This window comes from Helobdella robusta (assembly GCF_000326865.2).
Source record: "Helobdella robusta unplaced genomic scaffold HELROscaffold_5, whole genome shotgun sequence".
NCBI lineage: Eukaryota > Metazoa > Annelida > Clitellata > Rhynchobdellida > Glossiphoniidae > Helobdella > Helobdella robusta.
This window is the reverse complement of record NW_008705254.1, coordinates 5,893,335-5,920,952: the sequence shown is the minus strand read 5'-3', so window position 1 is coordinate 5,920,952 and position 27,618 is coordinate 5,893,335. Positions and strand designations below refer to the sequence as shown.

General features: G+C 33.4%; 3 protein-coding genes across 3 annotated transcripts; 2 read left to right on the top strand and 1 right to left on the bottom strand.

Moving 5' to 3' along the window:
- Positions 1-1,080: 1,080 nt before the first annotated feature.
- HELRODRAFT_163755 (hypothetical protein) lies at positions 1,081-1,783 on the top strand (the record flags this gene model as incomplete). Its single annotated transcript, XM_009027537.1, has 2 exons — positions 1,081-1,206; positions 1,589-1,783. 2 exons carry the CDS (start codon positions 1,081-1,083, stop codon positions 1,781-1,783), a joined length of 321 nt encoding a protein of 106 aa, XP_009025785.1.
- Positions 1,784-1,882: 99 nt separating this feature from the next.
- On the bottom strand, positions 1,883-2,281 carry HELRODRAFT_163754 (hypothetical protein; the record flags this gene model as incomplete). The annotated part of the gene is made up of 1 exon (XM_009027536.1): positions 1,883-2,281. The coding sequence occupies one exon, from the start codon at positions 2,279-2,281 to the stop codon at positions 1,883-1,885; it is 399 nt and encodes a 132-aa protein (XP_009025784.1).
- A 20,968-nt stretch (positions 2,282-23,249) lies between these two features.
- HELRODRAFT_107639 (hypothetical protein) lies at positions 23,250-27,594 on the top strand (the record flags this gene model as incomplete). Its single annotated transcript, XM_009027535.1, has 12 exons — positions 23,250-23,378; positions 23,611-23,724; positions 23,825-23,963; positions 24,161-24,273; positions 24,668-24,743; positions 24,878-24,951; positions 25,465-25,563; positions 25,826-25,923; positions 26,064-26,151; positions 26,824-26,928; positions 27,090-27,382; positions 27,430-27,594. 11 exons carry the CDS (start codon positions 23,250-23,252, stop codon positions 27,225-27,227), a joined length of 1,173 nt encoding a protein of 390 aa, XP_009025783.1. The 3' UTR covers positions 27,228-27,382; positions 27,430-27,594.
- Positions 27,595-27,618: the final 24 nt, after the last annotated feature.

The following is a 27,618-nucleotide window of genomic DNA, read 5'->3' as shown; positions in this document are numbered from 1 at the left end:
AAATATGATTGATTGACGAATTCTTGTAAAAGATTAATAATAATTTACAAAGTTTAAAATAAAGTTTCAGGTGCCAAATAAATCTGGATTAGTTGTTGGAAAAAAAAAATTTTCGATTTAGCTTTTATTTTAAAAAAACATGACGCTCCAATTCAAGTAAATTTAAGCCATACACCAAAAAAATAGAATTCAGCAAACAAAATGACAAAAAATTTTGTTGGGCCAACGGACACGCGCGGCAAATTTAATGTAGTTGCTGGCGTTTACAACTCGTAAAAATTATCCTGTTTAAAGGCAGCAGGGCGGATTAATGAAGATTTATGACGGCAAGTGCATGGACGACATGAATGTTCAGAACAAAATCAACTAACGATGTGATGCAGTCAATCAGAAAAGAAATGAAATGAAAGTTTTAGTTGTTTTTAAAATTTTGACAGTGTGACAAGTTTTGGACTTCACGTTTTAAAAAGCTTTTAATTCTTATTGAAGGCTGATACTCCAATCCTTCCGACAGTTTGACTTTCATAAAAGTTACTTTTTCTTCTCTTAAATTGATTCAACTCAATTGAATCCAAACCTTTTTTTACTTTTATTGTTAACATTATTAAATTAATTTTTTCATTATTGTCGTCAACATGGTAATGTTTACTGCTGTTGATCATCAAATTAATTTTTATTATAATTATTTTTTAATTTCATACCAACAACACTGGCCTAGCCAGTCTAATCCAATCCCGTAGCATAGAACCTGCATGAAGTTGTGGAATTTAACATATAACTTAGGCAGTTTCATATTTATTACTTTAATGAATAAATTTCAAACGCACCCACGTGACGTGTTGTGGCGTCAAAAATAAAAATGTTCAGTTTACTTTAGTTGATTTATGTTACTCGTTAATATTGTTTGGCACAGTTGTACGATAAAAAGTTTATGTGTACTGTATGTTATGTATGCATGCATGTTTGTATGTATATATGTATGTATGTATGTATGTATGTATGTATGTATGTATGTATGTATGTATGTATGTATGTATGTATGTATGTATGTATGTATGAACCCGTTTTGATGAACAAGCCATGGTTAGGCATGCAATCGTTTCCAAGTTCAACTTATATTCATGTCCCTGGTCTCGCACAGTCAGGTATCTAGCAGCTCCATCAAGAACTCAAAAAGAACTAAATTTTTGTAATAAAAGTGAAAAGGTTTGTTTTAAATAATTACATTCATTAGGGTCACCCGTTATATTAATTATTTTTCCTATTAATTCTTTAATGAATAATGATGTGTGGTTATCTGTTGGTCCGAACGTTTCGATGAAAATCGGTTGAAATATTTTGCTTATGTTATTTAATGAAACGTATATTTCATTTTAAAAATTGGACGCTTTAAGGGCAGTGGTGCCCGCCTCCACTGAAGTGTAACCGATTTATCGGTCAGCCATGGTGTGGGGAAAGGTAACGTCCCAAACCGGGGACCGTCCCTGAGCCCATCGTGTAACCATCAGGCCTGAAGGCTTCTTCCATTATCAAACCCATGGGTTTTTTTTATAACTGGGATACCAGCCTTTTAGAAACATCGTACTAGGTATTCATTGACAGCCGTATGTCTGGCCTGTCTTCCAGGGTCCAGACGGCAAGAAAGACTATGTTATCCGAGTTCATCAACTCTTGCCACATATGCACACTCGTATTCGATGACGATCTGGGCACCAAGTCCCAAACCCAGACTCACGTGGACACAGGAGTCATCCAATCTAGTGCTGCAGGAGGTGTTGGGTAGCGCCCTCAACCAGGCGGAGACCAACTCGCTTTTGACACCATAATTCGGGACTTGTTAAAAGTGGAGCCATTCATTTGTAACAATCGGTCAACTGATCTATTAAGACATAAGACAGTGTTTTTGCAAGGGGTTTTCAAACGCAACCACATCTCCGTTGGTGGCGCGCCACATATCGTATACTTGCATTCTGAAGTTATCGACATAAATCCCATCCCTCGGCAACATCAGATCCTGGAGGGTCACCGTGGCAGCAGCAGCAGAAGCCAAAAAGGCAGAAGGTGCCAGTTCAGCCGCGGAACCCAAACCCAGGCCACCAACATATATAGGCAGCGTTCCCTGCAACCAATGTTTTTGATCGAGTGTTATATTGAAGATGGACTGGAACGCGTCACGGAGATGATCGTCAAAACTATTGAGGATCGAAACATCCAACAGTGGGGATGTTCTCAAAAAATAAACAAGACGAGGCAAAAATGCAGTTTGCAATAGAAGGACCATTGCATCATGTTTATTGATGATATTTAGCCTTTGGGTGATAAGTTTAAAGTTTTCAAATTTTTTAGATATGGATATGTTTTTGGCTTTCACCAGGAAAAATTATTGAGCCTAGAAAATCAATCTCGTTTTTTCCAAGAATTTTAATTGGATATTTAAGGTTAAGTGTAATAGGTTTGTTCATATACAACTCGCATTTTTCAAAATTAAGTTTTAAGCCTATGTTAATTTTTGAATTTATAATAGTATTAAGATCTGAATGTATGTATGTATATATGTAAGTCTGAATGTATGTATGTCTGAATGTATGTATGTATGTATGTATGATTGCATTAGTGGATTCTAGTTAAATCTCATAACGTTTGGACATAAATTTAAATTGCTCGATGTAGAACAATTCCTTTAAATAAAAAATTAATTTTTTTTCAATCTGCATGTTTTGTTTTGTTTTGCGTTGTGTTGGCTGTTTGCGCTATTTATGGAGTATATGTAAGATGGGGTTGTTGATGATGCGATAATTACTGATGATGGTGATGGAGGTTGTCATAGTGAACGTGTTGACTGTATAGTTTTGTCTAATGGCGATGAGGATGTTGTACCGGTACAACGTGCCTATGTTGCATATTGCATACACGTAACGTCTTTCATTGTTATTGTTTTGATCAAATTATCGACATGGCTATTTATTCCTTTTTGACTTAACATGTGAAAATTTTAATGAACGTAATGAAAGTGATGACGACGATAATGTTTTACATATTTTAGTCCACAAAAATTTATTGATAACTTAAAAGAACAAGTCAAGGAATTATGAACAAAAAGATGTCGATGCCAGCTGGTTTTAAATAAAATTATTTGAAACTAATCAATAAATCATTGTCTTTTGGCGAATTCTGTCATAAATAAATAAAAACGAGACCCATCAACATGGAAATCTTATCCGGCTGTGCGATCTGCTTGATTTGTTTCTTCTGTGCTTTCCAAACGGCCTCAACTTTTTGAAATTTACATTACATTCAATCTTATTTTATTTTGAAAATAGAAATAATTTAAATTTTATTACTTGGAACTCTTAAAAATTTTTCATCATTAAAAGGTATTTTAGCCTAATTTTGCCATCAATTATTGAATCGTTGAAAGAATTCTTCACATTTTCGCAATACAGTATAACAGTATTACCATAATTCAACACCGTTCTAATCAATATGGTGTGGCGACATGCATTGTGGCTGGAACATCGTAAACACTAACTAGTTAACTCATGTTGAAGAAAAAAATGATTTTTCAAAAAATTAAAGCTTAAAATTGTGAAATGATTTTCAGAACAAAGAACAAAAATGGATTAAGAATATTATTAATACTAAAGTATTAAATATATTTGTCGTAAACAAATCTATAAGCTTCCAAAATATGGCCAATTGTTGTCTCAATTGGATTTTCAAGTTTCATGGCTTAAATAACGAAATAATAATCCTAAGCTACTTGGAAACAAAATACTTTATTTTTGGCAAATATAAAAATGACAGATTGATTCTACTTGAGTCAACACGAACAAATTTTAAAACATTTAGCTGAAGATAGTTTTGCGGTTGGATGGTTTGATGTGACCGCTGGTGATGGAAGGCTTCAACGAAAGTTTTTGTTGAATGATTCTATTGACGACCTGATGAATTTCCACGTACCCCTTCATTGTTATGAAGGCTTCATCGTTGTTGTAGCTGTAGCCATCGCGCCTATCGTATCGTCCGTTGCTGCTGCAACATTGTAGTTGGAGAACTGTTTGGTAGATGTCTACTTGATGGTGGGTCTCCATCATTTCCAACAATGACAACATCGCCAACGTTTCGATTATATTCATACACGAGGCAGCGCTACCGAAAGCGAAACAAATCAAGTTGTTTTATATTCAGCAACAAAATTTTAATTATTTACTAAACGGAAATTTACGATTATTGAATTAAATACATAAAAATAAATTTAAGATATCATACGTAAATAACATTTAACTGTAAGATACGCACTGGTACAAAACCGGTATAGTTGGAGCCCCCATGTTTTTTAAATCATTTTTTAGCAAATTATACAATGATTCAATTTCGTCCAACGTCTTCAGTGTGTAGATCCTGATGTATCGATATTTCACATTGGCTTTCTCGTACAAATGATTGCCACTGGCAACCTCACAAACAGATTTTGTTACTTTCAAAATGGTTGCTCTTTCGCTAATAATGTTGGAGCTCGCATAAATATGGTGATCTTGCAATTTCTCTCCAGTACAGTTTTCAAGAACAAATTTATCATATTTCTTCACTCTCCCTCTATTAGGTACGAGACCTTTCAAGACCTGTGAAATGATCATCCTTGGCTTTTTTTATTAAACTAATTGTTTTTCATTTTAACAAATTTTTTTAACAAACGTTTTAACATCTTGATAAAAAAAATATTTTCGAAATAAATCTTTGCCTTATTCAAAGTGTCAGACTCTATTAGAACAATGACGGGTGTGTTTGCAAGCACACTTTCAAACAGCTCATCCCCCGTTATACTCTCAGTCAGTTCAAATGTTAAAATGGCGTTCGGTTTCATAAAACACTGCAAATTAGTTACAGTTTATTTATTGCTTCATAATGAAAAGTCTGTGGACCCAATAATAATGAAAAATGTTTGAAAATATAAAAATTTGTATCACCCGGCTGGCGTTAGTAAAAGGTTGATTCGCACTTGTAGTTTCTGGGTTGATGTAAATAAAATAAAGAAACAAATCAATGTAAATAAAAATAAATATAGCAAGCAATCAGTATGACCAGCAGAAAGTCATCAACACCGTGTGTACAAATTCATCAGAGGAGAAATATTTTTCACAAACCCATTGCGTTCTTGTAATAATCTGAGTCGTTGATGACTATCATCTGGATTTTTTTCGAATTGCAAGTTACAACAAATTGAATTGTATTTAGTAGATCTATTTAAAACTTAATTATATATAAATAATATATACAAAAATTAAAAGACTTTTCAAACCACTGATACGACATTCAAGTTTTATTCAAATTAATAACAGATAAGTTTGTTGGCTGAAAGTTGTTGTCTGGTATTTAAATGAGAAGTGATGATGTGCCTCGAGGTTCATAAACACATATTAAAATATTTTAATTTAAATTGTGACTTTGAAAAAATTTGTACAAGCATATGAAATTCAATTTGATGACGAATTAATTCAGTCATTATTTTTAACTTTTCATTTCAATTTTTTTACAAAATTGTTTTGCTATTAATCTTCCACTAGCTGCTAAAGTTTTTATTGACAATTTGTATGACTTTCCCAACCTACCATGATGTTGTATGCTTATGCATGAATGTTATAACAACGTAAATGAACATAGCGTGATACATCTAACAAACTTAAAACATCCAAATGATAAATTTAGTTAGAAAACTATTCAAATACTTTGTGCTGTGCTTCAACAGAACTCACAAATTTATTGTCACTGACAAATTTTAAAAACGAATCATCGTCAGCTGGGTAGCATGTTGTATGTCCTAGTATACTATAAGCTATCAACATTTTTTCTAGAAAGTTGCACTGAGCCTAGTAAAAAATAGAAGACATAATTTTTATTGAAAGTAGGTATTTGAGCAGTTGACGAAATAAAAAATGTTTCAAAAACCCTTATTACCTTTGAAAGAACAACTTCATTGTCTGGAGACTTCAAAAATGACAAACACTGCGACACGTCCACTGCGCCAACATCGTCACATCGTTCCAACAGAAAATCCATGCCTATGAAGGTACTGCTTCTATCAGCTGTTACGCTGTATAAACAATTTTCAGATAGATTGAAATGTGATTTCGAAATTAAAGTGTTCATTTAATAAGTTTCTTATGAAATATTTTAATTTATATAAGCAATGATAAGACGTTCGTTGTAACAAATGACATCAAATCTTCTTGTTGATTCACCTTGAATGAACCAATATATGGAAAAAGGAATTATTCTTCTTCGGACCTTCTTGCAAAAGTGTTTTCATATGATGATGAAAATTGAGAAGACTGCCAATATTTTCAGGTTGTCCTTGCTCAGGCCAGCAAGTGTACCACATGTGGCTCACAAACTTCTGCTCTGACATCTTGCAAAATAATTTATTAAAACTTATAACCAAATAACTTGAGTAATAAATGTGCGATTTCTACTCAAACTCGTCATTTCAGACCTACATAATTCACGGCAAAAGTTCTCAGTTCGTACGTTGGCCACTTGGTCAGATTGTGAAACCTTATTGAAATGCTCTCTTCCGTCTCGTTGTTGGTCGCTCTCAATCGCATGGTTCCTCTTTCAGGCCAATATTGATGATGACTTTTCTTTGGGATGTTATTTTTGATGTTTACGTAGTTTATTATATGTTTTTTTACAATTTATAATTTATTTATTTTTTATTTATCTTTTTACTGTTTGGTATATTTTTATTTAAATTAATTATTATTTATGCAGAGTTTTAATAAAAAATTCAGTTGTGCAAAATGTTTTTCTTCAAACATTTGAAACATTATTTTTCTCAAATATGTTCCCAATTCGTTAAATTTAAGAAAACAGGTGTGCGTCACTGAAAGCAAGATAGCCTTACTTTTTCAACCGAGTGAACCAGTATAACGACGATTCCTACATCATTGTCACATACCATCTTCTAGAAACTGTCTGCCAGACATTCTTCAGGATCTTAAAACAAAACTAACTGCATTTATTTGATAACTTCTTATAATTTTAATTTTTATTAAAAATTTGATAAGTTTCTCAATTTTTCAAGAAATATTTCTAACATTGGATAGATATAAATCTATAAGCATGCGGTCTGTAGCTCTGTTGTAGTCATAAAAGTTTAATTTAATTATTCAGAATGTTTCATACATTTTGAGTATATTTAGTTGAATGCGTGATAGTGAAAAATAAACCTTAATGTAACTTGAATTTGGAAAATAATTTTTCAGAACTTCATACGTTTCTTCATTTTGGTGGTCTTGATCAATTAATGACTATTAGAGTATTGGTTCAAAATTGAGATTAAAAAATGACTTACTCAAGTTTGCATAGCCATTGCATGTTTTATCATAAATGTTGTCCGGTATGTTAGCATAAGAAGAAGACTTTTGGATTATTGAATGAAATTTAATTTAAATGAATAATTCATTAATTAATTGAAAATTTTAAACATTTTCAATAATACATAATATCATATATCAGGGGTGGGCTAACTACGGCCCGCGAAGCTATTTTATGCGGTCCGCGAGGCCTTGTTCGCCAAAAAAGGTCGTCAGTCAGACATTATGACAAAAAAAGAAAAAAAGGAGCCACAGATCTTAAAAATTTCTCTCCCGGGTCAAAAAAATTTGCTATTTAAGTACAAATGCAACCCTTCAAAGGTAAAATAGTTCTCACAGCAAAAAGTTTGCCCACCCCTGTCATATATAAGGAAAGGCTTAATTCAATGTGGAATTGTTAATTTAAAGCAATTTAATTTGAAATGTTTACCGCGAGTTGCATTTGATTATTTTGTGCGTCATTTATTAAACTTGTTCCTGTTTTATAAGCTGCTGCAACTTCAGATTCGACGTCAACTTTGAATTTGTTTTAGTAAATTAATATTCACTACTTGTTAGGAATTATTAAAATTTCCTTTTTATTTTCTAAATTAAAAATATCAGTTACCAATACTGTTTCTCGGTCTTTGGAAGGTTAGGCCAGAAAAACTGTTTTTGAAACTGTTGAAAATGCTTGTGATCAGTAAAAGAATTGCTTGCATTTGTTTATTATAAGGAAGACCTTTTCAAACTAACCAATTCTTGTTTGTTTTCTTAATGTAAGCGATGGTGGCAATCAGACCAAATAGCAGCAGGAAGACAAAAACACCCCCAATCACTCCTCCAACGATTTTCGATTTTGATGAAGCTTTTAAAATTTTATTCAAATACAGCAAATAAACTGTTACCCAATAACAAAAAATAAGTAATGGGTACGCAATTGGTTGAAAGTTCGATAATTTAAAAAAATTGTTTTGTTTTGTGATGGTAATATTTAACTTTTTTTTTAGAATTTTGAAGGTAGACAATTTCAATTAAAGTGATTGATACCTTGGCATTCGAATGATCCTATTGTGTTAACACACATCAAACTTTCGTTTGGACAGGAAGTATACGTGCATTCTCAGAAAATAATTTGTTCAACTTTATCTGACGCTTTCGTGAGTTAGTACCACAGAGACAAGCAGCACAGAAACATTCAAACGAACCTCTGCAGTCATCTCTGTACGTTGTTCTGTGGTATCCTGGCATGCACTGGCATTCAGCTAGGTAGTTACCATCTACGTTGGACATCACGCAGTTATGGATGCTGCAGGGACCATTGTTGACACTGCAGTCTATTGATAGCATTTCACGTGTTTGATATTTTCAGATAATTTTTGTAAATGGTATGTAAAATACTTAGCTAAAATATTTTCTAGCACGGACAAACATAAAACAGGCAAATATAACAACACACACAGACACACACACATATATATATATAATTTTGATGTATTGGGTTGAGACTATCTGATGTGCAGTTGTTTAGGAAGCAATATTACTGCATGCAGGCATTGTTCAAATTGCAATTTAATTTTGCGAATTGAACAACTGCATATATTTATTAATTTATTTATTCATTTTCAAACCTCTAATCAGAAGCCTATTAAAGCTTAAAGGGTCAGAAAAAATCATAAAAAATATTTGTTTATTTATTTAAATTAAACTTTTAAATATCCGCTGCTGAAATGCACTTTTGGTGTTACAAATTATTATTTATGACCGTTGAAAATTAAAAATCAATCAGCGCTGATGACTGACCACTGTAGAGAGAGAAGTAGTTGGAGCCGCCACACGAGTAGCCATCAAATGCGCAAGTGAGGTTGCAGTTGGATACTGGAACACAGTTGACAGGCGATGGTAGTGCTGTCCAATTTGAGCAAAAACATTCTTCTTCACCCTGTTATAAATGAAAAGGTAGAAGTTGGCAAAAAATTTAATTTAATTGAGTTTAATTGAATTTTTGAATCAAGTTTATTTGAAAAAATAATTTCATTTATTTTTATATATGGCTGGAAAATTTTGACAAACAAGAAACAGCAAGCAATTAAAGAATCAAAATTTTAACACAAAATAAAATAAAACAACAAAATCAATCTCTACTATCCAGTGTTCAATAATGGCTGATCAAATAATAACCAGACGGAAAACGTTGGTAAACACTCACTTTGAGAGCAGCATATTGAGAGAAGTTAGCCCTGCAGACCGTTATGCACTGGCCTACTGATGCAACATAGAAGCTGTTGTTTGAACTCGTCACATTGGAGTAACACCCCAAGTAGTTGTCATCAAATATATCTAAAAGTTTCATGTTGTGGTACCATTCGTTAAGTGTTGTGTTTGTAGGTTTTGTATATAAGTTGTAACTAAACATGTGAATTCTGTTCATGGATAAAATCAACAAAAGTTATTGAAAATTGTTATTTAAAACAAAAACAAAAGTAAAAGGTACAAAATAAAAATTCACTTGTGCCATAAATTTCCAATTCGTCTACCAAAGCTGGCGCTTTGTTGAAACATTACATACCTGGACCTTAAATATGGTTTGGTGCAATTAAGTGTTTCTGGATCTTTCGATAAAAACTTTTCCTTTGATGCGCCGCACAATGAGTTTGTGCTTATCGTCGCGTTGTTGTTGAAGTTGTTCGTCAATCCCACTGAGTATCCGTCCAAGTGAAAATCTGATTATTTTATATGTGCAATGTTTCTTTAAAAAAATACCTGAAGTAATAAATTTCAAAGGCTCACAGCAGCAGTCAGAACGTGGGTAGACGACTACGTAGATGACGCGATCTTCAGCAGATCCACAACGTACCATCCCGCACTTCCACCTCCCGTGCTGGCAAAGATGTTGCTTCCATTCTTTATTCCATCGTTGGCGTTTTTAGCTGGAAATTGAGTATTGTATAGGGAACTTGCATAGATGGGCTTGCTCAGTGCTAAATTCGTTGCATAACCTGGCAATGACAAACCGTGTTAAATTAGTTTAGATATTCACTGCTGCACTATCAACATTTAGAAAAATTTATTTACAGTGATTTTTCATGTGTAAATATTTGTTGCTTGACAACATTAAATTTGTTAAAACTTTTAATTCAACATCGAGAAATAAAAAATAATTTAAACTGGAACTGAGAACATTTGTAGGATCCAAGAGTGTTGACACAAGTTGAGGAGCCGCCATCACATCCGTTCGTTAAAGGGTTCAAACATTCATCGATATCTTCATATATATAAAAAAATTAATTTTAGTTGGTGTCGGCAGAGTACGTGTAGTTATTTTTTTAAGTTAAATTGAAATCGATGGATGAATGAAGTGACAGTAAAAATGTTAGGATTATTTTCATGATTATCGTTAAAGTAGAAACAAATTTTTGGCGATCAACCAACCTTGACATTTATAATAATCGGAAGTCCTTCGATAGCCACTGGAGCAGGGACATTGGTAGGAGCCGACCGTGTTGAGGCAAGTCGTTGAAACAATATCACATTTATTCATCAGGGAATACACACATTCGTTTATATCTTTGTGTGTTTCAAAGAATATTATAATAATTGTTCAAAATCGGGCTCAACTTTACTTTATTAATTTTGATTTCAAATTTATTTCAACTAATAAACAATTATTAATGCTATTTGAGTTGCTGATTTTGGACAAAAAAAAGTTTTTTCATTATATGAAAACAAATTATAACAAAATAATATTTTTTTAATTCTTGCGTAGTGATTAAGGTTTGAAATAGATTGTTATGATTATTACCGCTATTAATTTTATGGTTGGTTAACTCATTAATCAAACTATTTGGAGCACAAAATTATGTATTTGTCATCCTTGAAAATTGTTTCGACAGCCCATATTATTGGTAATGTGGAACATTTCTTACATGCTATTCGACAATTAATTTTTACTAATTTATTTTCAAACAAACTTTAAGGAATAATATGCCGGTTTTTCAAATTTTTTTTTCAGCATCAGCATTTACAAGTTTGTAATCAATATTTTCTTCTCTATGTTTAGTGACTTTGTCTCTTCATTTTTTAAAAAGAAAATGTTTGATTCATTTCTAAAAATGTCAAAATCAAATAATCTTAAAGTTAGCGAACCAACCTTGGCAATCATCTCTGTGGGTGGCTTTGAAGTATCCGTCCAAGCACTCACATTCAGATATGAGGGTCCCACTTGCGTAGGACGACACGCATTTGTGGATGCCACACAAGCCGTTGTTCATGCTGCAGTCTTAATGGGTGACGAAGTTTCAAAATTTCAATATGAACATTTTGATAAAAAACCCAACTTTTTATTACAAATGTCAAATTATTGACTGGAAACTGGAAAACTGGAAAGCACAAAAACATTTTGAAAAATTAAATTTTGTAGTTTGAAAAGATTTTTTCAACAAAATATATATCCAGTTATTCTGAACCGACCTCTGACATCACACGCATCAGCAGACCAGCCATCTGCACATATCAGTGGGCTACAAACATCAGCGTTCACTGAAGCTCCGTTCAAACAATGAGTTTGTATGTTGCATTGGTTAGAAGAAATTTGAGTGAAGGAAGGACTGTATTGACACTTTTGAACTGAACAAAATGTTGATGGCGAAATAAATAAAGAGGAATTAAAACCATGCAAATTTTAACAAATTTTTACATTATTATTTAAGCTAAAAAAATCGTCGAATTCCTAAAACCCTTTTAAAACTACTGACCACTGTATACGGAATATGAGTTGATGCCACCACACAGATATCCATCATAAGCACATGTCAGGTTGCAGGTGGACAGTGGTGAAGAAATGAGGGGTATGAGAGGTATTGGTAAAGAAATCCAACTCAAACAAGAACATTCTTTCCCGTTCTATTGAGAATCATTGAAAAACTTTGTTGTATTTTCAAGTATTTTTTTTAATCCTAAAAAAATTATTTAAAAATATTTAAAAAGCAAAAAAAAATTTTGTTGAACTGCACTTTGAATGCTGCATAGTTGTATTTACTATAGCTACAAAGCGTGATGCAGTGACCAACTGTTTGTACAATCGAGTTGAATACACTGATGAGGTTTGGATAACATCCCAAGTGATTGTCATCGTAAATTTCTGATAAATATGTTTATGTTCTTACATTAGTTTAAATAATTTATTAAATGGTAAGTGCGATGACGTAACCAAAATTTAACGCAAGAAAAATAAATATTTAAAAACTTAGGATAAAATTTTTGTGGTAAGTTGAATTGAATTCGAAATTAATGATAGAAAATATTTTGGTTTGATGGGTTTTTAAAGCTTGAAATAAAATAATCTTTTGAATAAGTGTGTATAGAAGAGCCGTTGTTGAGCCCACCTACTATTTTTTCCTTATTATGAAAATGAAAATATTTATATCATATTTAATCAATGAATGAAACTTTGAAAAACAATTTTGAAACTAAACTCTAAATAAAATATGACAAAAATTATTTTATTATTCACAAACACAAATAATAAAAATTAATAATACTTACAAGCGTTCAAACAACTGACCTGTGCCGTAGACCTCCAACTCATCCGCATTGAACTGACCTGAAACGTCACTCTGTTGAAACACCACAAACCTGGACCTCAAATAAGGTTTGTTGCAGTTCAACCTATCTGGATCATTTGAATAAAAACTGCTTGTTGATGTTCCGCACAGTGCATTGTTAACGATCGTCACTTTGTTGAAACTGTTTGTCAGTCCAACAGAATAACCACGGAGACGCTCAACTGTATGTGTGATTGCACGTGTATATTTATGTATGCAATGGTGGACAGTTTAGTTAAACTGTAACCAGTTTAAAATTATAAATAAATAAATTTAACAAATAATTACAAACCTGTTTTAAAATATTTAACTAAATCAAAAAATGGGTTGAACTTTTCTCAAACTATTTTGGTATTTACCCTGTAACACAAAAAACCAATAAAATCAAGTCTAAGTTTTTACCCTACTTTACTCTAAATTAATGTTATTGAATAAATTTATTACCAAAAAAATGTGAATAAAGCCTTCTAATTGTTAGGATTATGAAAGTCACAGTGACACAGTTTTGGCATTTTGTAAGAAAAAAACGACACGACGCGCCCAATTTTTTGCCATCCTTATCTCATTCCCTCGTAGCAAGTTTTAACATCGTCATCAAACAACTAATTCATTCTTCGCAAATACTGAAATTTCAAAACTCACAGCAGCAATCAAAACGCGGGTAGACGACGGTGTAGATAACGCGATACTTCTTCAGCAGATCCACAACGTACCATCCTGCACTTCCATCTCCCGTGCTGGCGAAGTTCTCTGTAACTCCTTTAATCCCATCGACCGCGTTTTTAGCTTGGTACAAAGAAGAATATGTCGAACTGGCGTATATTGGTGAGTTGAAGGCGACATCTGTTACGTGTTCTGCAAGTCGATTATATTAATTTTTGATTTAAATTTCTTGTAATATATCGACCAGTTCTGAACCCGATATTTTAGGAATGTTTTTTAACTCGTAGTTTTTTTCAATTTTTACTTTAGAAATTAAAAATTAAAATGAAATAAAATGTGAATAATCTAACCCTGGCAACTGAAGAAATCGGAGCTTTTTTTGAGTCCGTTGATGCAGGAACACTCGTAAGAACCATTTGTGTTCGTACAGGCGGTCGTCAGAGCATTGCATTTGTGTACCGACGGATACAAACATTCATTTATGTCTATTTAAAATAAAAATTCGAAAAAACCGGTTAATTTTTTTAGTATACAGTAACAATTGTTTTATTTTCAAGCGAACAGACCTTGGCAGTCGTCCCGATATGTAGTTTTTGTGTAGCCTTCCAAGCACTGACATTCAGATAAGATGGCACCACCCATGGTCAACACGCACTTGTGAATGCCACACAAACCGTTGTTTACGCTGCAATCTAGATCAAATTTTGTGTCAACAATATTAAAATATATTTATTGTATAGAAATTTGTTAAATGTTTTAACAATAATGTTATTAATAAAATGTGCAAGATTAGTCTCTTCTAATAAAAACAAGCAGAAATAAAATGAATTTCAAACCAAACACATAAAGTAGATTTAGCAAACCTCTGAGATCGCATGCATCAGAAAACCAGCCATTCACGCATTTCTGCGAATTACAAGGCCCCAAGCTGGCCGACAACCCATCTGAGCAATGCGTTTCTATGCTACACTGACTTGCAGTCATTTGTGCTGAAGATTGGGTGTACGAACACTTCGTCACTGTAAAATAATTGCATGTTAACAACTTAGGAAAATAAAGTAACGTCAGAATTTAATAGTAGTGATTTTGCAATAAAATAGTTATATTTATTTTTAATTTATCACGGAGTTGTGGAAACTAAATGTTTGTAAAAGCTTTTTTATATAACCTTTGCATTTTTTGAATAAAAATTCCAGTTTTTAGAATGTGATAGGATAGTGATATTTTGACATGATAACGTTCATGAAGATTAAGAAAAATGAATCTGGACGACAGACCGCTGTAGATGGAATAAGAATCAACTCCACCGCAGAAGTAACCGTCCGCAGAACATGGTTGTTGGCAGTTGGATGACGAAGAACATCTAAGAGGTGATGGCAGGGATATCCAATTCAAACAGGAACACATCTTACCGTTCTGTTACGTTTAAATGCTATTTAGCAACATCTGATATTTTTAAACACGTGAATCAAAATTATAAGGTATTGAGTAAATAAATTAATCATAAACAGTTTTTAAAATATATTCTTAGGGAAATTTATATCAAATTTACTTTGACAGCTGCGTATTGGTATTTTGCAGCATCACATTGCGTTACGCATTGCTGAACTGTTTCCACACTAGACATCAAGTTAATACTGACAGCGTTTGAGTAACAACCCAGGTAGTTATCGTCGTATATTTCTGAAAATTCATTTATTTTATGTTTGATTGGCTGTTTCTAATAATTAAATGTTTCAGCATCTTTTGTGATTTTATAACCAGGAAGTCATACTCACCTGTTCCATAAACTTCAAATTCAGCCAAGGCGAATGAACCGGCACTGCTGTTTTGTTGCAGCATTACGTACCTGGATCGGAGGAATGGTTGGCTACAGTTCAACTTATCAGGCTCGTTTGAAAGGAAGTTTCTCTTTGATGAGCCGCACAACGAATTGGTGTTTATGGTCACGTTGCTGTTGAAATTGTTTGTCAGTCCCACAGTTCAAACGATTATCTGATTATTTTATTCATGAAAATTAACGTAGTTTCAGTAAATAAAACGTCCAAATTTTTCAGAACTCACAAGCAGAGTCCAGACCCGGGTAGAACGCTAACGATATGGCCCCGTACTTCTTCAAGCAGTTCAACACGTAACCACCTGGCACTGCCATCCCCTGTCTGGGCAAAGTTTTTTAAATTCAATTTTTAAATCAACCGCATTCTCTGGTGGAGTAGATGAACTGTAGGCAGCATTAACATATATTGATTTTTTCGGTGCCAAGTTGGTGAGCTGAGTTGTAGTAGGTATTGAATGTATAGTAAAAGAAATTAACTTAAAAAATGGTTATAATTCTTTCCATTCATCTCTAGTTGCACACGAAATTTCATTTGTACCGACCCACCTTGTAATAAACCAATCAGCGAAAAATAAGCACATACAAGCGCAATCTTCATACTGAATGTCGATCCAATTTTAAAAGATTTAATGACAAGTAAATTGATCATTGTTGTTGTCAATTCTTGTCAATTAATAACATTCAGGTTGTCAGTAAAGAAGCTACGCTGAAATGAAATTACTGAAAACATCAAAGAAAATACAAGGACAATGCAAGTGTTAATATCATTAAGTAAATTTGCAATCTAGCTTTTGAATTAGTTGACAAAGCCTGGCATTCGAGTAAATTTCACTGATTATCTGTTATTAATATTTTTCTTAATTTTTTGGCTTTCGTTGTTACTGTCGTTATTATGGTTAAAATTTTATTATCGATTTGTTCTTGTACAATATTTTTTTTATTATTATTTTAAGTATGGTTAAAATTTTATTATCGATATGTTCTTGTACAATATTTTTGTTATTATTATTGTTAAAGTATGAATTATGTTGTATTGTATTGCAGTGCAACATTAGAACAATGAGAGCCGTTTGACTTGCTTGATAGCTTCCTGGTACAGTAAATAAAATCTAGTAAAAAGGTTTATGATCATTTAAAATCTATTTATATAATCATAAATGCCTGAAAGAGTAATAAAATAAACTTGCTGTCAAAAAGCTGTCGGTTCTTAGGCAGGAATTTAAAAAATCTACAACGTAATTACAGATAACACCACCGATGGTCATGATCACTTCCTTGATGTTCATAAATTCAAATAGTACTGGTAAACAATGCTTTTATGTTATTTTTGTGAGTTTCAAATATTTAGATTTGTTTTCGTAAGGTGGTTTTTGTGACTATAAAGCATATACTTTTCAAAAACTTAAATACACGGGACTGCTCTACCATACGCTTTACTGGAAGCAAAAGAAGCAATGACGTAGCGCATCCATTGTAATTGACGTAGGGGAACTCTAGCGAGCGATGGTTTAAAGCGTAAAATTACAGTGTAACAGTAATGACGTAAGTACTCAAAAAATGTACTTAAGTATAAGTACTCAGTAATAAAAGTGCTTAAGTATAAGTACTAAGTACCAAAACAAATTGTATACTTGATACTTATAAGTACTAAGTATAAGTACTAAGTACATAAGTACCTAAGTACATACCATGGTTAATTTGAAATATTTATAAATTTATTAAACTCAGAAATCAACTCATTATTTACAGTAATTTATTTACATCAATAAAAGAGTTTGTTCTTTTTAAGTAAAAGTAAAGTTTCAAATGATTCATCACTTAAACGATTTCTTTTAGGAGTGAGAATCATTCCAGCCTGGCTAAATATACGTTCCACAGGTGCTGATGATGGCACAGATGGTATAGTGGTATTGTACTTCAAAAACACTTGTGCGACAGCAGGATACCTAAGGAACAATAATATAGTTGTTAACCGAAATAGCAAATTATTAATTTGTTATTAATACTTGAGAATAAAAATGTATTAGAAAATCAAGCATATACATATTATACATATATAATATATTACTGAAAAATATTGATTACCTTTTGAGTTGTTCCATATCATATGAAGGATCACTAAGATATTGCAGTCCTTCAACTTTTTCATTCGATCGTGATTCGGAACTTGGTTCGTGGAATCCATAAAAATCTGCACTAGTACAACCTCTAGTATTTCTGTCTTCATAAACTGTTGAAGAATTACTCATTCTGACCACTTCAGCTAGAAACAAGTCTTCAACTTGCTCACGAACTGATGATTCTATCCACCTGATTTTAAAAAACGGATGGCTGATCGAAGCCACAACAAATGCTCTCATCTTGCTGTTGCTTGAAATATCTTTAAAGTCAATTATATCGCCAAAGCGTTTATCCATGCCACATTGAAGAGCAGAAACAAGAGCTGAAGTGTACGATGGAGTAAAAGATTGCAGTTTTCGCTGTATAACAAATATAGTTGGTAAGACAGCACCAAAATAAGACTCCATTGAAACCTCACCTTGGAGCTTGTCCAATGCTAGTGAAATTGGTCTCATCAGTTCCAACCACTCAACATGGCTGCAATTTTGTCATACGAATGAATTCCACGGAACCTACGGAAGGCAAGTGTAACGCCATTGCACTTAAAATCATCTGGATTTATCCAATGGCAAGTTACTCCAATATAACTTCGAGCATGTTGCGTCCAAATGTCAGCAGTCGTGCAAACAAATTGAAAATTTTTTAGAGTCTCTTTAATAGTCTTCTTCATATCAGTAATCTTTGTGGCCAGAATACCTTTTAATGTCTCGGTACACATAACTCGGGCTTTTGAGTTCAGACCCTGTATCAAAGTTTTAAACCCCTCTCCTTCCACAATTGAAAGTGGTTGCAAGTCGTTGATAACAAAATTAATTATTAAATCCTCAACCTTTTTATTTGATATTGATGATACATTTAATAAGTCAAGTTGCTGTTGTTTTTTATATGGAGTTGAAACTGTGGTAGTTTCTTCATCTGCACCTCGCTTTCTACCCGTCTTTAATTTATTTTCTTCCTCGTGCATCTTTTGTAGATAATTTTCACCATGTGTCTTCTGTATATAAAAATGAAAAATGCAATAAATAGAAATTTAATAGAGAGTTAATTCGAGATTTATTAACAAAATAATATTAATTAATATGTATTCAAAAAAATAGAAATATAATATACATAAAATTTATATTTTTGTTATTATTTATTTATAAGCTACATTTTATCAATTTTAACATATCATCAAAATCAAATTTAACTTCACGTGGTTGGTAAAATTGGATGGAGCTTTATGTTGTCCACGAATAAGATGTCTTTTTGGCTTGCACAAGTCACAAAGTGCAACTATAACATCTCCATCATCTTCAACTACTTCATTAAAATAGTTCCTAACTACTAAAGGCATCTTTTTATCAGCCATTTTCATCAAAGTCACTTCAACACATATATTTATAATGTAAACAAAAACACTTCAACACGTATATTTAAAATGTGAACAAAATGTGAATATATGTGAACAATATAAATATATGTGAACACATATATTTATAAGGATTGTTATATATATATATATATATATATAATAACTACTATATATAGCGTGCATGTGTATATAGATCATGTAGAGTCTATGATATAGATATATAGATGTCAGAGTGATGTGACTTAACCACCTTTTAATGACTCAATTAGCCAATGGTTATCTTAACATCCCGCTATCCATGACTAAACAAGAACAAATGTTGATAAGAGAGATAAACAAGAATGTCAATGTGAAAATGTGTGTGTGTGTTTTCATCACAGTTTTCAATTTTTAAATGTTGACATTATCTTATTTTTGCTTAAAATTTTTCTGGTACTTACAGGAAAAATTTATTACTTATAAGTACAAGTAATGGAAAATGTACTTAAGTATAAGTATTTAAGTGCAGGTTTTCATTTGTACTTAAGTACTACATTTGTACTTATGTACTCGTCATCATTGCAGTGTAATGAAGTAATTCCAAGTCAACGTACAAATCAAACACTTTATATTTCATTTCCTTAGTGTAATTCAATGCATGGGTACTATAAGAATGAAACGAGGTGGTAAAAAATGTTACAAATAATAACGAATATTATAAAGAAACGATTAGAAAATCTTGATTCAAATACTCCTTTTGGAAATTTTATTTCCGAGTAAACCAAGTAAACGAAAGTAAAAAATTCGGCGTGCTACAAGAACCTGATACCCTTGTTCATTCATTTGAGATTGGACAACTGCAACTCTTTCTTCTACCTGCATCAAATCAATCAAAATCAAAAACTGTTATTATTCAATCAAAAGCAAAAACTGTAGTCGGAAATTTGATCATGCAAGTCTGATTTTGCGAAATTTGCACTGGTTGCAAATAAAAAACTTATCCTATACACAATTTTTGTCAAGAATTGAAATTAATTTAATTTTTTTACACAATTTTTTTGTGCCTGCAAAATTTACAGTGCCTCGACGTTTACGTTCTTGTGAGCTCAAGTTTTTCACAAGCTCTACTGGTTGGTGATTGTAGGTGGGAAAATGTTCACCGTTCAGTGGTGAGTTCTGTTGATATGGAACTGTCTTAAACGGTCTTTTTTTCTAAATTAAAAAAAATTTCTCAAGCAACAGCAGTTTTTTTTCTGTTTAATGATTTTTTTTTTGTAAAGCTGTAGTAGTAGTAGTTGTAGGGGTATTAGTAGTAGTAGCAGTAGTAGTAGAAGTAGTAGTAATAATAATAGTAGTAATAGTCGTGGTAGTAGTGGTATTAGTAATAGTAGTAGCTTTAGCAGCAGTAGTAGTATTAGAATTAGTGGCAGTATCCATTGTAAATGTTGTAGTTCAAAAGTACTGGTAGTGGTGGTGGTAGTACCAGAAGTAATAGTAGCAGAAGTTAATTCAGTACTAATATATTGGTGGCTGCATACACGTAACACATATACAAAGTTTTCTTAAATACATGCTCGCCCCTCGTCAACGTATCTGATCCCGGCATAAACACTGCTTATAATATAGGTCGGTCACATGTTAATTTAATAGATGGGTCGGTCAGTCTTTGTAGCAGAGTTCATAAACGTTCTTAATTTTTGCATGTGTATTCGTGGAGAATAAGTTTTGTTTGATATCGGAAGACCTGTGCATTATATTATATGGTATGGATCGTATGTCGTACTTTTTTAATAATTTTTCATTTTATCATTCTGTTAACTGTTTAAACTTTAAACAGTTTAACATTTTCAAGCAAAATTTCACTGCAAAATTTAAAATGTATTCGCCCTCCTTTATTTTATTTTATATTTTTTACAATAATTGTTTTTTGTTATTGTTTTTTTTGTTAACGGTTAAGAAAAAAGATTTATCTTAATAATTAATACTAATAGTCATTTGTTTATTTTATACTTTTATAGACTACACTTTAGACTATATATATATATATATTATATAAGTATAAGCATTATTATATTATATTATAAGATAAATAAGGACTACACCATACCTTAGCCTTAGGCCATTAGGCTTAAGCCTTGGGCTTAAGGCTTAATTAAAGTTAAAACACATCAATACAATATGCATATGGGATGTTATTTAATTTATTTTTGCTAAATGGATATGACATATTAATTCATTTCGAAATTTATTTAAAAATATTAAATTAACTTGTTTTATATTTCCCTGAAAGAAATTATCAACATTGAATAAATGGATCCATTTTACAATCAGCAACTTTCAAAAGTCAGTTCCATTGATAGCATCTTATCTCCAGACAATGAAGAGCGAGAACAACAACAACAGTATCTCCATCACCATCAACAGCAACATATCCATGGACATTTCATGGTTTCATCAGGTGATATTGATGTCAACAGATCTCTAGAGAATATTCTATTGGATGCTCCTTCAAATGCTGATGCTGATAATAATAGCAGTATCAACAGTAGAAATGAATCCATGATGAATCTTCATTTATTTGATGATGAGGGTGATAGTGTTGTTCAAAACGTCAATGAGAATGAGATTATAGCAAATACATCGACTATGACAGATCTTGTTGCAATAGAATCTTTGGAATGCCAGCATGAAGGGATCATAGATGGTGCAACAAACTCAAACAACAACAAAAATGATCCTGAAGATGAATTTTTCAGTATCTCAAATGATTTAAATTTTATTGAAGTTAATGATCCTATCAATTCCCAAATTTCTACCAAGCTGGACAAAGATGCTTCGCTGTTGCAATCCATCAAACCAGTCTCTGAGGCACCCAGCAATGTTAATTTCTTCCAAGATAAAGAACCCAAGCCTGCAAACAAACTTGTGACTACAGACAGCACAAAATGTTTGATCAAGTTCTTTGCTGAAAACCCCTTACAGCCACCAGCAAATGTTATCGATGTGGAGGGGAAAAATTTTTTTGACCAATTCACTACAGCCCAGCTTGATCAAGAAACTGATCAACAAATTGACAATACCAGTGACTATGGTAGTAATTTGAGGAGAACTTTTGCTTCAACCATAAAAAAAAGGGATGATGATTCAAAACCATCCCCTGTTCAGAAATCATTTGAAACTTCAGTTGTAGAGAAAATTGATGATAATGAAGTTAATATGGAAATGGCTTATCAGTCTGTGTTTCAACAGCCACCTCATCCACTGCAGCAACAACAGCAACCACTTCAGCCCCTGCAGCAACCACTTCAGCCACTGCAGCCGCAACAAGTAGCTCAAAACCTCCACCAACATCAAGAACCTCAGCAATTACAACCTCAGCACACTGGGCAACTAGAATCACAACAGTCATTACAGTCACAGCCACAACAACTGGTACAACATCCCCAACAACATCTTCAATTTGAGCAGCAAACACAACATACAAAACAACAATTTGAGCAATTGCAACAACATTTTCATCAGCAACAGCAACACCAACAACAACTACTACCTGAACAACTGCAAAAATTTATATTGAATACGTCTCAGTTGAGTTCCGTGAAGCCAGCTGAAAAAATTAATTTTCCCAACTTAGTGAGCACTAACATTTCAACCTCTGGCACAAAGGAGCAATCCATCACTTCTACGTCATTCCCAACACCTATTTTAACATCTTCATCAACAAGCTCATTAGCATTATCAACAGCAACAACAATCAATTCACCATCACAACCAAGTACTCTAGCCTTAACCAGAACACCCACAACGGCATCAACAACAACAACAACACCATCAACTACAACGACAATGCCATCAACTACAACAACAACAACATCATCATCATCATCGTCTCTGCTGGATAGGAGTTATGATGCTTGGTTGCCTGTTGATTCCACGGTTCAGATATTGAAAACAGTTTGCAACAAAGGACCAAAAGTTGTTGTTCCGTGTCCTATGGACCAGCTGACAATGCCCGGCATCGTCATTGAGGAAACACTTGTTAGCCAACGCTGGAATAAATTAGGAATTTGTTTTTATTGATTTTTATTTTTTAGCTCTAATCAGCTCTATCAGTTATTTTTAGAAATTCTATATTGTTACAAATCAATCTTCGTTTTGCGTCCAGAGACCCGGTTTCCCGAGGTAGGAAGGTTACAAAGTTTACAATATATTGTTACAAAGGTTACAAATAACTGATAGAAGTGATTGGAGTTACAAAATAAAGCACAAATAAAAAAACTAGTGTTATTTTTTATTGCTGCTATTGTTAATTTGGTAGTTGATGTTGATGGTTTGAATTCATGCGATACCAGGGTGATCCGATAAGAGATTTGATACTGAAGCACATCGGTGAGCACGAGGCCTCAAAGAGGTTGGTGCTGAAGGTTGACAGTGTCTCACAAGATGTCTCTGGTCTCCAACAATTGATTGTTAGATGGTGTTTTGTTTTTGGTATTGTTTGATTTCATCGTGTATGCGTTGATACAGGTTCTGTTATTAAACTGTTTTGGAAGTTTTCATGAAAATTTGCTGCTGTTCTTGGTTCAGCATTGTGTTGACGATGGTGCTGTTTTATTGTGATGACTTTGTTAATGTTTTAATTTTTTTGTTTGTAATTGTTTTTTATCATTTCATCGGGCTGACATGCATTTCCATCAACAGAAAGCCAACAGTTTGCGAGCAGCGGTGGACCTCACTGGTCAGCTGCTGACTGCATGTGGGCAGGGGGCCAGGAGGGCCAACCAAATTTCCACCAACACTCCTTACTCACTTCAGGTAGATTTCTGGAAAAGATTCATTTTGCAAATTATCAGTTTCAGTTGAAGAATGTTGTACCAACCTATGACCTATAACATCTTGTTTTTAAATGGTGTAGCTTTGGTTTGTAAGACTGTCCTTGCTTGCCCGCCTCAATTTGTATGGTCCAGCTGAATGTGAGTGGGAGCCATTTGGGAACCTTTCCAATCCAGATATCTTCTATGAGTTTTACCAGTCAACTTTTCCTAATAGAAAAGGTTGAGCTCTGAACTTTTGATAATTTAATTGATTAACCATGCAAATAAGTAATTTTTTCTATTAAACAACCCAACTGTTGAAACAATCTATGAAATTATCTAGTTAAACAATTAACTGACTGATTGGCTGGCTGGCTGGCTGGCTGGATGACTGGATGACTGGTTGGTTGGCTAATTACAAGTAACCATTGGCCCAGGTTCTATGGTTCCGTTTGGGATGAGGATCTTGCATGCAGAACTTCCTCAACATCTTGGCAGGTGCCAACAATCACTCGATCGACTCTACCACATGCTCTCCATTGTTAACAAGGTTGTTAACGTTGTTGCAGCAGTGGTGTTATTTTACTAATGAAATTCTTTATTTATACTTTTTTTATTATTATTTTATTATTATTATGGGCGTGCCTGTGCTGAAGCTAGTTTTTGTTTGTTATTATTTTGTCATTACGTTTATTCAGCTAGATTCTGTAATTGATGAGTGAATAAGTTGAGATCTTTAGTTTTTTTGTTTCAAAAAACATTTACATTATAGCATGGTTTTACTCTGGTGTAACTGACACATTGTGTCATGATAACTTGGTTAAATAAATATAACCAAATATTATTATAACTTTTTAATAATTTTTTTTCCTATTTCATCGCCTCTTTCAATGTGTTCCTTCTTCATGTTCTTGTCATAATGCTTAGAAATATTTACTGTTCAGATACAAGAAAATTTGTTATCCGATAAAGATGAATATGGGCTGCCATCTTGTGAGATAACAGTGAGTGAAAGAGAGGGTACGTCATGATTGATGATGATGACGATGATGATGATGGTGATAATTATGATGTGATTATGAAATTAAAATATTTTTTGAATCCATGACAAGTTCACTAGCATAAGTTAAGTTGATGTATATTTTGTATTGCAGAATGTAAGTTGATTTGGAGGAAGAGAGAGGCAAGGCTGTTGTACTGCATATCTAACTGTTTGCTCAGCATGAAGGTTGTTAACATTATCATTCCCATTGTCAACATTTTCATCATTATTTATATTAACATTTCATTATTTTTATCATCATCTACATCTTCAGTGCCTTGCATTTCTTCATCTTCATCACGTCCTTTCACCATCTACTTCACAATTTTATCATCTTCATCACGTCGTTTCACCATCAACCTTACCATTTCACCATTTACCTTGCCATGATACTATCATTTTCGTTATCTACGTTCTCATTTCAGTATCTTTATCGTTATTTTATTTATCATCACAATCACTATCTTCATGACATCATCATTACTCCTTCTTCTCCTTAATAGAATCTCGTTAATGTTTGCTAGGTTTTTATTTATAAGTGCTGCTTCTAACAGTTTTAGTTACTGCCTGATATTTGGCAACTTATATTTTGTTATTTCTAGCCATACTGGTTTTATTATTTACGACAATAATCTAAAATAGGTATTTTATTATATTTCATACGATTTTTATATTAGAGTAATTTTAAAACGTGTGCAGGACTATTTGAACTGTCTGGCGACCTATAGGTCATTGTTGACCAAGGATGTTGAACACAAGTCAGACATTCACGAAGCCATGGGCAGAGTTTACTTGCAGGTTCATTTAGTTCTTACTCTCACCACTTTTACAAATTTGCTAACATCGATGCTTTAGAAAATGGCTTACATTTCTTATTTACATCGTTTTATTGCTGTGTGTTTAGTATATTGCTATTGTTTGCTTGTTGTAATTATTAATTTGTCTTTGTTCGTAATATTTATTTGTTTTTATGTTTTGTATTGTATAGTTTCTTGATATCATTTAGCAATGTTGCAACTAATTTAAATGATGATGAAGTTAATGAAGTTATTGTTGTCAGTTGGGTGACGTGGAGAGAGCCGAGATGAACTTCTCCCTCATACAGCCCTCTCACTTTCGAAATGAGCAGCAGTACCTCTCGGCAAAGTTTCTCAACAGGTTTGTACATTCACCACACGGTATCTTCTACTTATATTTTTAAAAACCCATTTGGGTTGCGTTAAACCACATTCCATGCCAGTATTATAATTAATCATCCTTCTTAACAATTTCGTAACAAACTGCTGCTTCAAACGCAGAGGTTTCATCGACATGAGCTTGGGGAGGTATGCCGAGGCCTACAGTTCATTCAAGCATCTCTTTGAACAGGATAAGAATAATTTAACGGTACATCTCAATTTGTGCATTTGTGGCTTGCCTTATTTCAATTATTTTTATAAGTTGCACCATCGCATAAATAATGAAGATAAACGGTGAATGGAATTGTCTAATTGTTTGTCGATGTTGAAGTAATTGTGATGACTGAAGGATGTCCTTGATGACTGAAGGGTGTCCTTGATGACTGAAGGGTGTCCTTGATGACTGAAGGGTGTCCTTGATGACTGAAGGGTGTCCTTGATGACTGAAGGATGTCCTTGATGACTGAAGGATGTCCTTGATGACTGAAGGATGTCCTTGATGACTGAAGGATGTCCTTGATGACTGAAGGATGTCCTTGATGACTGAAGGATGTCCTTGATGACTGAAGGGTGTCCTTGATGACTGAAGGATATCCTTGATGACTGAAGGATGTCCTTGATGACTGAAGGATGTCCTTGATGACTGAAGGATGTCCTTGATGACTGAAGGATGTCCTTGATGACTGAAGGGTGTCCTTGATGACTGAAGGATGTCCTTGATGACTGAAGGATGTCCTTGATGACTGAAGGGTGTCCTTGATGACTGAAGGGTGTCCTTGATGACTGAAAAGCATAACAATTTCGTGATAACACACAGCACATCCTTGACAGCATTAATAATATTGATGACGACCGAGTTGACACCTCACTGATCACACAGGCACTGAACAACATGTGTGTTTGTGCATTGTACCTTGGCAGACTGAGGGAGGCCCTCCGACAGTTGGAACTCATCATCTACACGTCCCCAAAAACATTCCTTCAGGTTATTTTTACCCAATTTCATTTAGTTATGGATATCTTTTAATCTATTTGTTTATGTTATTCGTAGTTTTTTTATGTCTTTGAATCTCTCTATGTTTTTGTCTTCGTGCAAATAAAATCTAGCGACCGATTAATTAATTAACTGATTGAAACCATTCGAAGGAGGTTGTGGTTTTGAACCTGTGCACTCTCTACGAGCTGGAGTCGTCGAGAGCCATCGTCAAGAAGCAGAACCTGCTGAGACTCATTGGACAGCACAGAGGAACAGGATTCAACGTATCCTGTCTGAAGATGGCTTGATGGGACTGACCTGCATGTGACTGACTGATGGGGCAGAGACGCCTGGTGGGACCCTTAAACATGGATGTGATGATGGGAGTAATGGTGCTGATTCATGATTGGAGAAAGGTAGAAATGTTGAATAATGATTTTGATCGATAGATGAATGGATGGATGGATGGACGGACGGACGGACGGACGGACGGACGGTTAGGTAAATAGTTAGGTAGGTAGATATAGGTAAGTGATGAATTTTTGTTGAAAATATAAGCAGAAAATTGTATATAAACTATATTTAATAAGGTTTTAGAATGAAGTCAACATTTAATTACTTTATACATATTTATTTTTATCACTTACTCTACATTAAATATTCATTTTGCTCTTATGTTTATTTGATTGAATAATTGAA